The 17,630-nt window shown below is 44.5% G+C and overlaps 1 protein-coding gene across 1 annotated transcript in view; it reads right to left on the bottom strand.

Annotated features, from left to right (window-relative positions):
* Window positions 1-282: 282 nt before the first annotated feature.
* Window positions 283-17,630, bottom strand: part of MAP2 (microtubule associated protein 2) — a gene marked incomplete at its 5' end in the record, with an annotated part of 60,644 nt that continues 43,296 nt past the window's right edge. Inside the window, 4 exons of the mRNA XM_084289401.1 lie at window positions 283-540; window positions 1,249-1,361; window positions 2,083-2,164; window positions 15,936-16,279. Coding sequence (XP_084145527.1) covers window positions 325-540; window positions 1,249-1,361; window positions 2,083-2,164; window positions 15,936-16,279 — 755 coding nt within the window. The 3' untranslated portion in view covers window positions 283-324. The remainder of the gene's footprint in view (window positions 541-1,248; window positions 1,362-2,082; window positions 2,165-15,935; window positions 16,280-17,630) is intronic.

The following is a 17,630-nucleotide window of genomic DNA, read 5'->3' as shown; positions in this document are numbered from 1 at the left end:
TTTATCATAGTACGGTACTCCATGCAAGACAGAGCAGAGCAACAATAATTGTCCAATGTAACATACTGCAGTTGTATGCCCATATAAAGCCAGTGTCTTCCTGTTGTAAATGGAGATCAGGCCAATTTCTGCATCTATTTAATTATTTTTTTCTTTTTTTTTTCTTTTTTTTTTTTTCTCTTAACTGTATGATAACTACAAGTCTTGGGATGTGACGTAGTTTTAGACATGGTAAAGAATGAATGTAACACCTGCTCTGAGCCCATTCCTGCCAAGAGCTCATGCCTAAATATTATTACTTCATACAACGCAAAATGAGCAAATTCATAAGCCCTGCTTAGCAAGGGCTGCCGTGACATCTTCAGCGAGGGTAGCAAGCTGGGGCGATTCAAGCAGGTTGATGCTTCCAGAGGACGAGACGTTGCTGAGTCTGCGTGGTGAGGCCACGCTGGACCTGCCTGGTGACTGCGTGATGATCTCAGCTCCGTGATCAACACGGGCTTTAGCGTGCTCTCTGAAGTTTAGTTTCTGGCTGTCAATCTGTTCCAGGAAAGCAAAGAATTTAATGCATTATATATTCACAGCAGTTTCTCATTATAGATTATCATTTGGGACTCCTTTTGTTTATTTTTAAGAACTTTTAAGAGGATTGAAGCTTCTTCAGTCCCTAGAAGGATTGAAACTGAAGGGTTTTTTACCTTGTTTAATGCATCACTGGCTCACTATGTTACGTCTTCTCTTACTATTTCTGTCTCCCATGGGTGCCCTAATGAGCACTACCACTGTTCTTAGCTGTATGAATGTAACACATTTTATGGGCATTGTGATTTGTTTCTGAAATCTGTATTTTCAAATGCTTGTGGGGGTGACCTTACTTTCAAGATGTTTTCCTCATGTTTCACACAGTAGTCCTGATCCTCTGGGATATCCACACTATAAAATATTATTATATCATGCCTGTGCTATACAGAGGTCCTAAGCAAGGTTTTTCTTCAGATGGAAAGCCAGTGCACAAACTACAGGAGGTTTCACTGTAAGGTTCAAATTTATCTTAGATGTAGATGTGAGCTTGATCATTCCAAATTCCAGAGGGAGCAAATGGCATGTGAATGGGCTCGATGCTGAGCAAACGTTCCCCACTCAGCTTAGAGCCACCACTGAATTCACAGCTCCGGTAACTGGTCATTTCACCACAGAATTTGGGCCAGGGCACAGTGGTAGCCTTTTCCCTGAGGGCTGTCCCCTTACCTTGACATTACCACCGCCAGGTACATGGTGGGCATTTTCAAGCGAACCAACTTTAGCCTGAGCTTTCTCTTTGAAATCCAGTTTCACGCTCTCAATTTTCACACGCCCACCTCCTACACAGAAAAAGGAAACAAAGAGGGGAATGGCTCAGGAGAAAGTCTGACATGATGCATGCGGGTACATTCAGATTAGTTCCTTTTTAGTTGGGGTCTAGTGATTTTAGAGAAGCACAGAATAACATGGAAAAACAGAAATCCTTTACTCTGAGGGTGGTGAGGCCCTGGCACAGGCTGCCCAGAGAAGCTGTGAATGCCACATCCCTGGAAGTGCTCAAGGCCAGGCTGGATGGGGCTTTGGGCAACCTGAGCTGGTGGGAGGTGTCCCTGCCCACGGCAGGGGGGTTGAAATTAGATGATTTTAAGGTCCCTTCCAACCCAGACCATTCTGTGATTCTAACACACTGCACATTTAAGTAAAATCTAAAATCTTCAACACATTCAAACTGCAAGCATGTGCTGCAGTCCTATTGATTTTCAGAGGATCTAAGCATATGCTTAAGTATTTTGCCAACTTCAGTCTGCGTATCAGTATTTTATCAAACTGACATCATGTCTGCAGTATCCTTCCGCATTGTTTTCTTTTAATCTCATCTCTAAACCAGGTGGTCCCAGATATTTGTCTGTATACATTTAGTTAAGTAGAATATTATTTGTATTACGTAAGTGTATTTATTTTCTTTTGGACTATAAAAGAGAATGGTGTCATCCATGTTTTTTCCTGCACATACAATATTAGTCTTTCCTTTGTCCCACACCCCATAAATTCCTACGTTACCTGGCTTGTGATGGATGTTCTTGAGTGAGCCACACTTGGAAGTCACATGACTCAAGTCAATCTTCTTGGTTACGATCTGTACCTGTCAAAAGCACACACAAACACAGATTACAAGAATGAAAGGAACAGAATACATAAAGAGCCAAGGCCTGCAGAGGAAGAGCCAAGCCCCTGGAAAAGGAGAGATGGTTAGTAGAAAACAGACCATGCCACAAAGGAGGAAACACCTGGATTAATACAGCAAGATTCCTTTCCACCTAGGGAAATCACAGAGCTGGGTTAAGCTTTTCTATTAGCAAAATGAAGAGGAGGATGAAGCAGATCAGTTTGTAGGTTCTTTTTAAAATGTTCCTGAGCCTCCTTTCAGGGTAGATACTCCAAAGCCCTGCATGCAGCAGGACCTGCCCTGTTTGGTTCTGCTTTTTGAACATGCATCCTGACAACTGGGAATATTTTGGTGACTGCTTTTTTCTTGGCCATCTGTTTCATGTTTTTCTCCAGCTAAACAGAGTATGCATTTCAGCTCAATCTGCTGCAGAGAGCCTGGTGAGTCTACAAATGCGACTCCTGCAGCTGCACCTGCGCTGGTGCTCAGCCACCGGCAGCAGTGGCACTGCACTGCTCAGCCAGGCAGCAGCACGGGCACCCTCCGTCTCCTTCTGCAGCACTGTGGCTGCACTGAACCCAGCTCGGGAACAGCTACAGCAAGGCTCCTGCTTTGCTCCCAGGTGTGGCTGTGTTAGCAGGCCTTAAGAAGCTGCAGCCCTTCCAAGGCCAGGCCACGCAGGGGCTCCAAGCTGACTGCAACGCCGCTGGTTTGCTCTTCTATTTGAGGAGAGATCATTTTCACCAGAGGGGTCAAACCCTCCTTATGCTATTCCAGTGTGACTGCTGGATCACACCCTGAGCAACCTCAGCTGGTTACGCTGGAATGATGCTGCAGCATTAGCATTCAGCACGCTAACTGATCACACCCATTCTCTGAGCTTTCTTTGTCCTCGTGTTTTCTTTCCTTTCTTTCTCTCTGATGACACTCGTAACCGACAAGGTTAGCTGAGGAAGGGCAACATGCTGGGGGACGACCAACTGTGAGCTGGAGTGTCTTTTGGAAAAGACTTTCTCAGGCCACTGCTATGAAAGGCACTGGACCATTTTGGCTCGCACTGGACTTGAACTGACAGCACCCTGGGGGATTTAGAGATAACCAAACTTTTAAATTTTCTTTTCCTGGCCAGGTCCTGGCAATGTGTTGTGCTCTGTGGAGGAAGATCAGAAGGCCACCACTGCAAACACAGGGCTCACACAACTACCAGACCAGACTCACATGTGAGAACAGCAGTAAGAAGGAAAATAGTGCTCAGAGGAAGGGAGACAGGGGGGCTGGCTGTGCAAGGTGGGTCACCACAGTGGAGATGCCTGCTCACAGGCTGGCTGTGCTACTTACATTTCCTCCCCCCGCAGAATGTTTGATGTTATCTCTGGAACCACACCGGGACTGAATATCGCTAAAATCGATCTTCTTGTTTAAAATCCTAACCTAAAAGGAATCGGAGGTAACTTACTATATGTAATACACACACTCCATCGGGGTGCAGGACAAGGGAGCCAGAGTAATTCTGCCTCCTGCTGTGACTCCTTCTTCTGACACTTGTATTGAAATGTGAGAAAGTCAGCCACACCAATCTCTGTGCTTAGGATGGTAACACAGCATATGCTCTTTTTCTACCTCCTGAAATGGCAGTTACATGTAAATGCAAAGGAGAGAGGTTTTATACTGGGAGAGATGAGAGGTGGCTTTTCCTTGAAAAGCTCAAAGAATCCCTTACCTGCCTGGACATAGTCCTTGGAAAGCCTGTTATAGGCTCTCTAAGTGATGGCCAGTGTTCCTGCTGGACACGAGCAGATGGAAACCCTCTTTCTCAGAGCTCTGCACTCCAGCCTTCAACGCAGCAATCTGAGACCCAGCCAGCTCAGGCACTGGCTGAAATCCTGAGGTATCTCACCCCTCTTCCTGCCACACAGCCCTAACAGTGTCTGCATTCACACAGCAGACCTCTGATCTCAGTGTGTCCTGTTAAAGGTGACTGACAAATGGCTTAAGCTGAAGTCAGAGCTCACTGCTGCTCTCTCTCTCCTGTCTTCTACCAAAGGGCAGTGCAGAAAACAACAACACCTGGACACTTCTTGCTGCAGCCCCTGTTTCCTGATTCTCAGCGCTGCCTGTACTATTTGGTGGCCACGACGTGCTGGTGCTAGCAGCATTGTGCCTCTCCTCCTCCGGGGACTTGTTTTTTGGCAGAAATGCCACCTGACTTTCCCGTGATGGTGCCAGCCTCCCTTACAGATGCCAGGGGCCTGTATTTCTCCTGTGTCACCTTAGCCACGGAGGCACTGCAGGCATATGACAGTGCCTGGAGGGAACTCTCTGAAGGACAGGCCAAGCCCTGCTGTCCCACCTTGACCATCAAACCAGTCCCTCCACCTAGCAGATGTCAGGTGCCACCAGTGGTTGTGCTCCCAGGGAACGATGTGCTGCTGGGGGCAGTTAGCAGGAGGCAGGGGCACCTGGGCACACGCCTGGGTGACACCACCTCCGGGCTCCTGTCTGAGCAAGGGCAGGGGACTGTGCTCACTTGCATTAGGCTTTGCAGGTGTGTGAGTAGGATTTCTAGCCAGGCCTTCTTTGTACCAGGAGCTTTTACTTACTCAAAGAGTGCTGCTGGTGCAGCGTATTCTCTTCTCTGGGTTAAATATGAGGTCATTACTCACATATTATGGTGGATTTTATTCATTCTTATCTTACTAATATGCAATATGAGTTCATACTCTCTTTCCTGTACAAACCATATTCATTTGGGCATTATCTATTCATTATTAAATGACACTTCTATCGCCTTCAATAATATCATTTAGCACAGCTCTGTCGGCTGCTGTTTTAGGTAAAACTACAGGGACTAACTGATATGTAGGAGAGAGACAGGCACAGATATATGGGTTACCTTCTTCCTGCTTCTCACCACCCCAGCAACACAAAGCAGCTGCACACCAGCTGAAGTGCTCCGTAGGAGGAAGAACCCCATGCAGTTTCTGCCTCCTGGTTTCAGGTCCCCACACTGCTCCGGGCTCCCTGTTAGACCTCTGAAAGAAATCACTCACTTCCTCTGTGCCTCACCTCTCCACGCTAGGAAAAGACAATCTGCCTGCCTCACAGGGACATCAGATTTTGCAGTTCTTGCAGTGGGGATAGTGCCACACCTAGATACCGAGTCAAATATCCTCTGGCACTGAGCAGCTGGAGTGCTACTCTTAACTTGCGTCCAGTAAACTCCAAGAAGAAGCTTCCCGAGGGCCACACTTTGCAGCTAATGAAAAGGATTTCTTCACAGAAAGCTGTTCCGTGGGTCCCCCTCATTACGTATCGTGTAAGCACTACATCAGTCAAACCCATTAGGACATTAAATGCTTCCTGGCCTAAACTGTTAGAGTTTGGTAATGGCACACTCGGCAGTGATGGCGATGACAGCACTAGAAAGCTCCACAACTGGTAGGCCACCCTGGTAGATGCCCTTCACAAGGGCATCTTCAGTAGGCAAGCTGATTTCTGTCTTTCTCCCGTCTGCTTAATCCATGTAAGTAAACCAATGCACACTGAAACATGAAAGGAAATGCCACTGGAGTTTTAGGCTTGTGTTTTATTTCAATATACCATTGGTTTAAAAAATGTACCCTGGTACCATATGCGATAGGTGTCACATTAGTTACTGAGACACACATCAAATGTGCAGTCAGATCGCGGTCTCAGAGAGCTTCGGGCCAGACAGAACTGGGCAAAACAGAAAGCCTCCCTAGCACTTTCTGAGCACATCTCTCAGCAACGGATCAGCAGCACCTCTTCACAATGGCCACAGGGATGAATTTGCTCTGAAAATGCTGACTTTGGTCATGACAAGACCTCTGTGCTGTGGACTGGGGGCCTGTAGCTTAAAAGTGAAGCCAAAGCAAGGTGATAAGCTGAGAGGGCACCTTTGATCGAGTGCCTGAAGGTTGATTTGCACCCACAAGTCTGACAGATTACGAGTCTCATGGCCCATGGACCCAGCTAGCAGATACGCAGTGGAACAATCATCTCAATTATCCTCTCTGTCTCACTGGGTGAAATGTGCCCCTGCGTAGAGGGGCCAGCAGGAGACCTATGTACCACTTATGTCCTGTGCTGAGGGCTGAAGTGAGATGAGTGATATGGACTTGCTGGTCACCCAGCACAGGCAGGAAGCACGCTGAGCCAGGGTTTTCCTCATGATCTGTTTCTCCCTTCCCTGGAATACATCGATAACCCTGCACATGTTCACATCACGACTGCCCTCTGTAACAAAGCATGCTACAAATTGATTAATCCCACAGATTAATGCCTTAAACCACGTAATCCCTCCATCCTGTATTCCTGAGCAAGGCCTACCCCTCCTGGCAGCAATACCCACCTAGCTTCTCTCAGGTCTGTTAGCCTGGGCAAGCAAGAGCCAACGTCTCTGACTGTGCAGCAGGGGCTGAGGTATCACTGCCTTTTCCCCAGTGGCGCTGTGGGGCTGGGTCTGTTTTGTATCAACAACTATCACCCAACTTGGCTGGACTGCATCTGTTTGTAACCCCTGCTCCCCTACCAGCACTATTTGAAATCAGCCAACAAGTTACAAATGAGTTGAGGATGGCTGAGACTGCCAGCCAGACAGCATGACTGCATGAGCTTTGTTTCCTTTGGGAAATCGGGCTATAAACATCAGAGGGAAAGTACCAGAGAGGGACAGGCACCATTTAGGCTAAAGAGAATCTTTGGCTTGCAAACAAAGAGCATAAACGGACTGTGAATTATTTGAAGCTGGAATCTAGAGGGAAATTTAACTATCAGAGCAGGGAGGCTCTGAACTGCCTCCCGAGGGAACAGAGCTACAAAAAGAAAATGGTAAACTTTCACGATGGCACTTGATGAAAGGAATTAAATGATGCATCTGCCTGGGATAGAGACAGCACAAATACCATGACTCACCAGGAAGGTCTCCATGTTCCTGAACGCGTATGTACATCTTGTGTGGGGGTGGAGGTGTGCTAGGGATGTATGTATAATTCTATATTCTAATATACACGCGCATTAAATGAAAGATCAAGCCTGCTTGTGCTCTCATTCAGGAAAGGGAACATTTTACTTTGCAGCAGGAACGGGACTGCCTTCTCTTCACACCCACTAAAGAGCCCAACTGGCTAATATCCTGACAGACTCCCTCATAGCCCCACTGCCCCACCGGTCTGAGATGGATAAATTCTCTCCTACCGATCTGATGCTGGGTTGTCAAAATACGCTGCACAGGGACTGGATGGTAGGATTTTAATTAGAACAAGGTGAGGTTCCTCAGCGTTTGTCATAGCCAGGTGAAGTAAAACCACAGCGGAAAAATAAAGCCTTAGAGACAATGCTGGGTTTATTCCACAAAACCACGTTGTCCAGCCTCTGTGCTCCAATGCCTTCTGTGCTGTTTGAAAGCTGTCTGACCAAGTGCTGGGAGATGCACGGCATTTTCGGGTAGGCAGCTAAGAAGCCAAGTGCTGAAGATACCTTTCTCAGAGTTATTGAGATGAAGCCTATGTCGACCAGCACACAGCAGGGTAAACTTCAACTCCCTACACACAGTGGCCTGGCTAGCAATCTAAGCAGGAAGGGGCTGTGGTCTGAGAGCCACGTCTACACTAGACCAGGAGGGATTTTTGGGGTTAAGCTGACCGATGGGACAAGAAGCAACTCGCTGGCAATACTTCTGAATCTCCCAGTGAGATATATGGCTCCCTACGGCGGTTCACAGAAAGTGAATTTGGATTTCAAAGTCTTAATGTACAACACCCTCCTGCTGGGGGCCTGGAGCAGGCCTCCTCTGACAGTACCGCATCTCTGTATTCACCACGAGCAGGAATTTGTGGACGCTCTGAGTGGAAGGCAGAGAAATGCAAGAGAGAATTTGGTTCAGCTGTGCCCCACTGCTACAGAAAGCAATGTTTGAAAACAGCTTATGAAAAACAAAGAATTAAGTTTCATTGCTGCCTCTAATCATTCAGTTCAACTTTCCCAACAACAAGGGAAGCCCACAACTTACCAGTGTCTGGGCAGATAATCCATAAAAAACCTTCTCTCCTGTGGCTTACTGGTGCACACCAAAACGAAGATACTCAGAGAACAAAAACTGAGAAGCTGATAAAATTACAGGCTCTGCATGCATTTTCCAAGAAGCTGATGATTTATGTTCTCCCTGCCATGCAATTATGGTCTTTGAGAAGTTCTACCACAAACACTGAGCCTAAAGCATTTAAAATTACTCTAGCCTGGTTCCACTTGTCATTTGAACATGCTGTGTGGGGCTGTGATCCTGGAAAAAGCTCAGATTCCTAACAACTTATCAAAGAAGGCAGGTTCCTCCTACTTAGCACAGCATCACAGTCATTTGACACAGCTGCACCCCAGGAACTAGACATTATTTCAGTGTTTGCTCTGCTGGTTAACAAAGGGATTTAATAAGACAAGAGTTTGTTGTGCATGGGAAGTGAGGGTAAGTTCAGCACCTGATTAGAATCAAGAAGCAGTTTTAATTGCTTCCGCATCCCTACACTCCCAAGGACAAATGATACTACACTTTTGATGCTCCTGGCAGAGGCTACAGGTAGAGGAAAGGGAGAGCAAGGGTATTTCCTTGACCTAGCAAAGCCCCTGAAAAGGAAGTGGGTGCCCCAGACTTTCCACATCTGCACACAGAGCTTGAGATGATGTTCAGCCTCTGTTACTGAATTTACTCACAAGAAGTTGCTGGTTGCACACACCAGCAAAGCTGCCAGCCTGAGCACCAGTGAGATTCAAAATAAGAGGCTGCACTGGACACTGCATGGAGAAAACAATGTACCATCCACATCTGATTCTTAGCAAAGGGTGAGCAAAATAGGTTCATTTCTGACCTTTAAAAACATAGCCAGAGGCAGACACTGGCCACGTAGTATTTTGGCCTGAACAGCTGAACTGTAATAAAACAATTACAAACTGAAAATAGATACTTTTGATGAGAAGTGTCAATAAAATAAAAGAAAAGCCTTGCAATCAACCATGTCTTTAGTACTTGCATGGGATAATGAGGGCTGATTTACATCCTTCACTGTGAAGAACTTGCAAGCTTCTTTCCACCCATCTGCACATCACAGGATTCATCTAATTAATAAGGTGGCCACATTGATCTAGGCATGTCAGTATAAGTAAAGGGAAGAAAAGCCACCAGCAGCATAACACAAGAGCAAAAGAAATATTTTCTGAGGGCATCTTTACTACCAAAATCTCATACTTTAAATAAATTTGAATATTTCTATCAAGGCCACTGATTAATATGACATACATGTATACGTTACTAATTGCCCCAAGCACATAGATTTCTGTTAGAAGATGTTTTCATATTTATCACAGAGAAAAAAAACAAATGTGATCGTCTCTTAAAGAATTAATCAGTGAAACAGAAAGTAATATTTTACCTTTAAATCTAACATCTACCATGGTAAACTTTGTTCTGATTGCATGATTATGGTAGAAATACTGGGAGGTTTTGTGTAATTGTGCTAGAAAATGCAAAGCAGAAAGACCACTTCCTATGCTGAAGAGTTTACAGTCAAGAGACAAAAGCTCAATCTAACAGACAGCTTGAGGAACTGCAAGATCCAGGGCAGATACATTTTAACAACTGCTCTGTGATTATACTTCTCACTAAATCTGGGGAGCTGGTGAAATGAATGGAAAAGGAAATCGAAAGAGATTCATGTACTGCAAGTAAAAAAAAAAAATCCTAGGAGCAAAATAAATCAGTAAAATCCTTGGGTTTTAGATGAATTAGTGTTTTAGTACTGCCATAAACAAACAAACAAACAAATAAATAAAACAACACAAAACAGATTTTGCTAGATAACAGTGTTTGATCCTTAAATTTTAGAAGGAGTGGTTGCTATTCATGGAAGGAGTACTGATAACCTCGGGTATCAAAGTATCAAGGTTTTTAAAACACTTCCACAGCTTTAAAAAATGAATTTTGAGTCACAATGCCTGGGCTTGCTTTACTCCAGCATAATGGAGAAAACTAGGCTGGTCAGTCCAAGTCAGAAAAACATCTTGTGTTTTATTTTTTTAAGCAAGCTGGTTTTCTCCAAGCTAAGCAGACCCTTAGCATTTCTTTTCCTTGTCCAAATCCAAAATTCCAAGACAACAACTAAGGTTTTTATCCTTTCCTTTCCTGTCCCTTCCCATCCAGCATTAAACTTTTTTTCATTTTCCCATGCAAGATAGAACACTATTAGATAACTAAACAGCTCTGGTCCAGATTGTGTATTGCCTGAACATTTTCCCAATAAGAACAGTGTTCTCCATTTTATTGCCAAAATCTAGGCTCCCTAGAGAAGAGTTGAAAATGCCTCCTGTGCTGAACTTGCTGCTGGGATGACTCAGGCTGTCAGAGGAATGTATGTCCTGGTACCTTCAACCTACCCCAGGAAATGGTACAGCTTCTCCCCTTGCTACATTAAGGAGACCAACAGGTATGGTACATCGCGGCCAGGATTTGTCTCTAACATTAGCCAGCTGCTTAAGCTGCTGCTGTGGTAAGTGGATTTTGGGGTTTTCTGTTCAAAAAGGGGTTCCCAGCCCGTCCTCCATGAGTGTGATGCACATTTCACAGACGGCTGAGGCATGGCAATGAAGTTATTCTCCTCCAGCCATAGATCGAGTGAACGTCAGACCTGGACTGAAAGTCCCAATTCCCTGCTCATTTCTACCAACCAAACACCTTTACACCTTTCCTCAAATAAACTTTCTGAAACTTGCTAGGGCCTGGCAGTGATTGCTACTTTTTTTTTTTTTTTTTTCCTAAAATATAACTCAGAAAAAAGGATTCTTTTTTTTTTTTTTTCCAGAATAATTCAAAGCTTAACTATACACAGGCAAGCTTTCCATTAAGTGAGTGTAATCTGAACACAGGAGCTGCAAGATGTTATTTCTGTACAATAGGCAATGATCAGCCAAAATTATAAATTTCGAAAACTTAAAAATTATGTTTTTGAGCTGTGAGAGAGTGTTGAAATTGTGCCTGAAACTCCTAATTTCTCTTTGCATTTGTAGATCTGCAATTAACAACGGATGGATTAGTTTCTAATTTTAAACGTAAACAGGCAAACATACAAATTGACAAACAGCTACTCATCATTTCCTACATTTCCCCTAATTTTCAGTCTAGAACAAATCCTGTAAATGTCTTCTGAATCCACAAAACGTGGAATGTATAAATGAAACGAAAACAGACTGACAGAGATGAAATTACCTTATGGTTAAGAAGTGTTGACTTGGTAAATTCACAAACTGATTTCAATGAACGCAGCTAACAGTGTGGAAACAATTGCCTCCCAGCCCCTCAGTAGCCAACTCCTCAACCAGCAGCCAGGTTACAACGTGCAGGGAGCCGATCCACCTCTCCCTGCAGATGCCTCCCGTGGTCCTGGTTTTGGAAAGCACCAATGCCTGGGATTACCTTAAACCTTAGGGCTTATTTATGTTCATCACTTTTGTCCTGAACAGAGAGGCTCTTAACTTGAGCCAAAGTGCTTTGGACTCATCTATGTAGCAGACTGCAACAGATAAGCAGAAAAAGTGCCAGAAGGAGATGAGAGAGAAGGGGACTAAGTAACAGTTCAGACCGCAGTTTTTGCTGTGCCTGTATTCTCCACTGTCTTCCAGGATGCTTTTCATCAGCCGCTGCACTGATAGCACATCATCTAGATTTTCAGATTGATTTTTGGGCCATCATCCGTGTTTGTAACTTGGCACAAAGACATGAAGCAGAAGGAAGAGGACTTACGAGATGATGTCTCAAGGGGAACTCGCTGAATACCCTCCTGACCTGCAGCTCTCCCAGGAGGTGTTCCAGCTGTTGGTGGGCCACCAACACGTCTGTCTCTGCTCTGGCTTTGCAGCTAAGGCAGGGAAGACGTCAGGAGCCCACTGTTCTCTGCAGACCAGGTCATCAATTGTGATAATGGGGCAGTGTGTGTTTGTGCATTGGGGGGGAATCTCTCCTGCCAACCACATGGATCTTGAAGCTAACAGGGAAGGACTCAAGCAAAAAAAAATGTGCAAAGACAGTGACATCTATTCAAGCCTCCTCTTCTGCCCAGCTCTGAGGTGTCTTATCCTTCCATGTACTGGTCTCTTTTACCATTTATTGCTGATGCCTGTTGATTTTTGCCAGCATTTTTGTGGTTTCTAAACAGGTTCTGCTGAACAGTGGTGTCATCAATTTATTCAGACTTTCTGACCCATAACTAAATGCACCTTGTTTTCTACAGTTTAGGGAAAATGGTGAAGTTCTCTCTTTAATCTTCCTAGAAACCTTCAAGGAACATTTAATTCTCCAACACGGTGGGGGATTTAATTTTAATACATGTCATCTTACTCCTTACAAGGCCCCTGGCTGTTACCATAGTTAGTGATATTTTTGACCTTATGTATAGCATTCCAGTCTGTACAGCCCCGCTCACTTTTATGGGGCTGTGCTGATTCACAACCACTGAAATTCTTGCCCATGGCTGAGATTTATATCTAAATTTCAAGGTTAAATTAAAAGAAATCTAAGTTGGCTTTATCCTTGGTTGCTGGCCTATGATGCTTTATAAATACCCTACCTGGTCAGTAACAAAAAGATTCAGCTGATGACTTTTGTGTGCTGACATGGCACAAACCACATCCATAGGCAGAATTTCAAGATGACAAAAAAATCAAACAGAAAAGCAAAACCCAAGTCTTGGCATGTGCAACAGATTTCCAACCCTTCCCCCAGCTCCCCCCATGCTTCCCTTAGGCTGTCTGAGAAATAACAGATGCAAATGGGTTACTTTTGAAAGCACAGCATTTCCTCCACAGCTGATGCAGTGCTAAAATCCATCTGAAGCCCAGCAGACATACCCATGAGCAAATCGCCTCTGAGCCTTGCCAAGAATGATCCATTTCACCATACTTTACTATAAAGAGAAAACCAGACAACCACCTACTGGCTGCATCACAGCGCAGAGCAGCCCTCATTTCTCCAGACTGCAGAACAGCAATTAAACACATCTCAAGTGATCTATTCCTCGCAGGAGCTCAATGCAGGAGCTCAATGCACTGCAGTGTTGGCTTGCTTCTTCCCCTAGACGTGTTTTTTTTTTTTTTTTCCTGTCAGGTGGAGTAATTTCTCTCCTTTGTTTCCGTGGCTGGCAAGTTAAAGCTGAATTAAAATCAGTCTGCTGGCTGATGAGCTTTTGATGAAATTCAAGGCTGAAGCACTGCACTTCTTTTATTTAGCATTCAAACCTCCCCTGCTGTTTCAGTTCTGCACCTCAGCCTCTGGCAGTTTCACAGCGCGGCTGCTTTCTCTAGGACAGCTGTAAGCTAACAAAAGACCTTGTGCTAGGTTAAGATATGCCTCTGGTAAAAGGATAGTCTGTCTCCAAATGACAGTTTTGGGCTGCATATCTGTATTCCTTTAGCGATTTGCATGTCATGTTTATGTACTTAACTTGCCCAGATATATGCTGGCTTTTTGTCTGCTAGTTTTTCCTGTGGTTACTGCTATCAGCACTTCCAGTTCAGGTTATAAAACTTGAGCAGCCTTCTGTTTGTTTCATGTATCATCACTAAAAGCAGATAGCAGATAACAGCTCATTTTAGCCAGTGCAGTACTTGCCACCAGGCGTTAAGGAAGCGAGCAGACACAAGGAAATGAAATTAGCTTTCATGTGTTCCTCTGACAGACCATATACAATTCAACTGCATAAATTGGAAAAGAATTAATCCTAAAGCCTTTTGTCTAGACTGAGCAACCATGGCATAAAGGAAACACAAAGCCAAAACTCCATGAGTCTTCCTCTGCCCAACCCACAGCTCAGTGGCCACCCAGCAGTGGGAATTAAAAAACGCTTTGGCTTCCGTGACATTATGTCCTCTCAGCAGATTTCCCCTGTGATCCCCAGAAGGGTGAAATGCCCACTGCTGTGCCATTCTTCACTACACAGCATAGACTGTGGGCAACTGTCAAACTGCTAAGCTGTCTGGGCATGGTTTTTACCCAGGAATACAATTCGCTGTGGTCCTCTAGTGCTCACGATCCACAGAGAGCACCAGGAAGGAGGAGGTTAGGCTAACATGGTGCTGGTTTTGAGCCCCATGCCCAGCAGCTGGGCTTGTTACGAGGATTGCCAGTCCAGAAGCGCTGTCTGAACTTCTCTTCCAAGCCCCTGTGCCCCCTGACCATCTGCTATGCAATATGTCAAGTGAGAGCTGGCCTCATACAAAATAGTTACACCAACACTTGTCAAAATAAAGGCAGAAGAACCTTTGCTGAGGCATTATCTTCTCGACTTTATCTGAGCAACTGGCTACTGTCCAAATCCTGGGAAGCACTGAATGTGTTAATTTACCATGAAAACAGGATCAATGCTTAAGAGATACCTTACTGTTTAACACGAGCCTGCTTTTTTCTCTGGAAGACCAGCCGCAGGCATAGGTTAGCAACATCAAAATTTTTTTTTTTCATTTGCTTGTTTTTTTTTGAGGCAGCATTAGGCAAACCTTACTGTTCTGTATGTTCCACTGTGTATTCCAAAACCCAGATATTTATAGAAGTATCTGATCTGGAAACACTGTGCAACCCAGCTTCCCAGGATGACTAGCTTTGAAGACAGCTGAATGTGGAAGCATGTTAATCACCCTGATGTCCTGTCCCTGGAGGTGGTTGAGAAGCGAACCTGTGCAGAATCCACTCACATTGACAGTGCCGTAACTCAACGGTCCAAGGAAAGTGAAAGGGAACTGGGGACACAGAGCGTTTTCATGGTGGGGTTGTGCCCACAATCAATATGAAAGGAAGATCTATGGTATTCCCTATCTGTTCTTTCCGCAGTCTTCACAAGCTCCTGCTTACCTTGAAAGCCTCTATGTTTCCTCTCCCCTTCAATGCCTAGTAAGTTCTGTCTGTAACAACAGGATTTTCTTACCCTACATACATATTCAGTCTTTAGCGGACAGCAATGCTCATGATAATATGCTTCAGGGTGTAACTGTACAAGGTATGAGAAACTTTATCCTTTTTTCAGCTTTTAATTTCATCAACGTGCCTGTGAATTCTTCTGCTTTCAGAAAGTGAGAACAGAAAATCGCCATCTGCCTTCTTACACATTCACCTTTTCTAATTTTATATGCCTTCTCCAGTTTATACAATTTAAGTCCTATGCCTGCTCATTCACACTCTGAAGCAATAAAAACAGCTAAGTCTAATATCCGTCTCCTCCCATCATCTTCAACTTGGGGTGGATTTACCATGTTGGAGGCTACAACTCTCATTAACACTGCCCAACACAATGCACATGGCATGTAAAATGCCACAGGGAAAGGTCATGGTGCTGTGCAATCCTGCTAACATCTATCTAGGTAGACGCTGAACTTGCATGAATTAAAGCCAACCTCCTTATTTTTCTGGTATCAATGAAGATTAAAGAAGCAACAACTGCTCGTACTCAGGCTAAAACATATTTATGGCACGGAGTACCATCTCTTGTTTGAAACTTCTCCCCTGATCTCAGTGAGGCACTGCTAGTTTTCAGCTGGCAAGATAATTTTTCTGAGGACAGTCCCGACCCCTGCAATTTAATGTCACTTAAATGCATTTGTGAGGAAACTCAAAATGGCTCCCATCCCATACCCATCCTGAAGGTGCACACGTGAGGCTAAATAACATATGGATGAACAGAAAGACTAAAATCCTTACCTGCCCTCCCTTAGGCTGGTATTTGATGTTATCTGTTGATCCAATTTTGGACCTGACGTTCTTGAGGTCAGGTAGAGGCTGATTAATAACTCGCAGCTGCTTTGGAGTGGCTGGAGATTTAGGAGGAGTGCGAATTATGGCAACTTTTTTCTCAGTTGGTACCAGTATGGCAGATTTGGGGGTCCCAGGAGTGTGTGGGGTTCTGGAGTAGCTGGGTGTCCCTGGAGTGCCCGGCGTACGGGAGGAATAGCTTGGTGGTGTCCCTGGAGTGATGGCAGTGGAGCCAGGAGTAGTGGGGGTAGAAGTTCCGCTTTTTCCTGTTCTGCTACGAATTGGTTCTGATCCTACGTGCAAGAAAAACAGCATTAGACTCACAGAAATACAGCTTTGCTTCTTTATGTGCCTCCTGAGACTGCAACCAGAAGCACCATCCGAATGCAGCTTTCAGGACTTGGCCTGGCAGCCTGACTCACCAGGAAGAACTGCGTCACCAAGGTCAGCGGATTTGGGGGTTAAACCAGACTGGTGAAAATTTTGATGGTAATCCCGAAACTCTAGGCATACCACCAATGGGCAGCTGCTCTCTGCAGCTGAGCCCCAGGCAAGCATTCAGCTGATGGTGAACACGTCTGTTGTGTGGACAGGCAGATGTCCCTCACGTTCAATTGCTATTTTCAAGTAGTGCAGTGAAACAAAGCAGCTACAGAAGCCAACCTTGATTAAAAGTCATATTCTAGTTACACTGACAAGCAAGTTAAAAATATATAAGTAGTGGAACATTTTGTAGCAGCTCCATTCCCTGTTAATGGCATTACCAGTCCTTTTCACTGAGGACAAAAATCAGTTTAACAGCGGCATTGTGCTTTCTGCAGCCCACTCTGCTGGTAACTCTCAAAGACAAATGAACAGAAGCTGAGATCTCGCCATAAGCTGCTTAAAGGAAAGCTTGGCTAAGAATACTCAGGGAGAGAAAGACCAAACCAACCCTCAAAGCCTGCGAACCCCAGCGCTGAGCAGGTGTTATGCATTTTCACCTTTAAAAGGTTTGGGAATTATAAATGCAATGGGCCTCTCTAGGGCAGTGTGACTAATCAAAATCCCAGTTAAGTGATTGTTAATTCAGAATTGTCATTCTGTTTATTTCATGCCACTTAACAAAAACAACAACAAAAAAAGGCAAATTCTTTACATGACTCACCAGATACATTGAACATACTCCAATCCCACCTTCAGTTTTCCCTGAACAGTTTCTTCCTTTCCCAACCAACCTTAAACCAGAACCTTTTCACTACATCAACTGAGATAGAAAGGGAAACTTTTTTTCCAATTCTCTGTAGTTTTGGTATATTTAATTTTCATCCCTCAGCCCTTCACCGCATTGGCAAATACTCCATGGCCTCTCAGCCTAGAGAATGGACTGCTGTGCCAGCTGGCAGTCACTCTGTTTTACCCTTGGAGCATCACCCAAGAATTTCAAAGGACTTCTTTTTTGGTAGAATTTAATCATCTACTTCCCTTAGGTTCTCTTAAAAAGGTCTGAAATTGTTTCCTAAAGCTGCAGGAATTCCTACTGGAAAGTAGGGAGTCACATCCAATTTCTGAGGCCTAGGCTGAAATCAATCTAGCAAAAAGTTATGGGAGTATTTATTAAAATTCTCATTGTCCTGTAATTCCTTTTGGCTTCTGAGTGAATAT

The sequence above is a fragment of the Netta rufina genome (assembly GCF_964035555.1).
Source record: "Netta rufina genome assembly, chromosome: 6".
In the NCBI taxonomy this organism is placed as follows: Eukaryota; Metazoa; Chordata; class Aves; order Anseriformes; family Anatidae; genus Netta; species Netta rufina.
The sequence above is the reverse complement of the archived record's forward strand: the minus strand, read 5'-3'. Positions and strand labels throughout refer to the sequence as shown.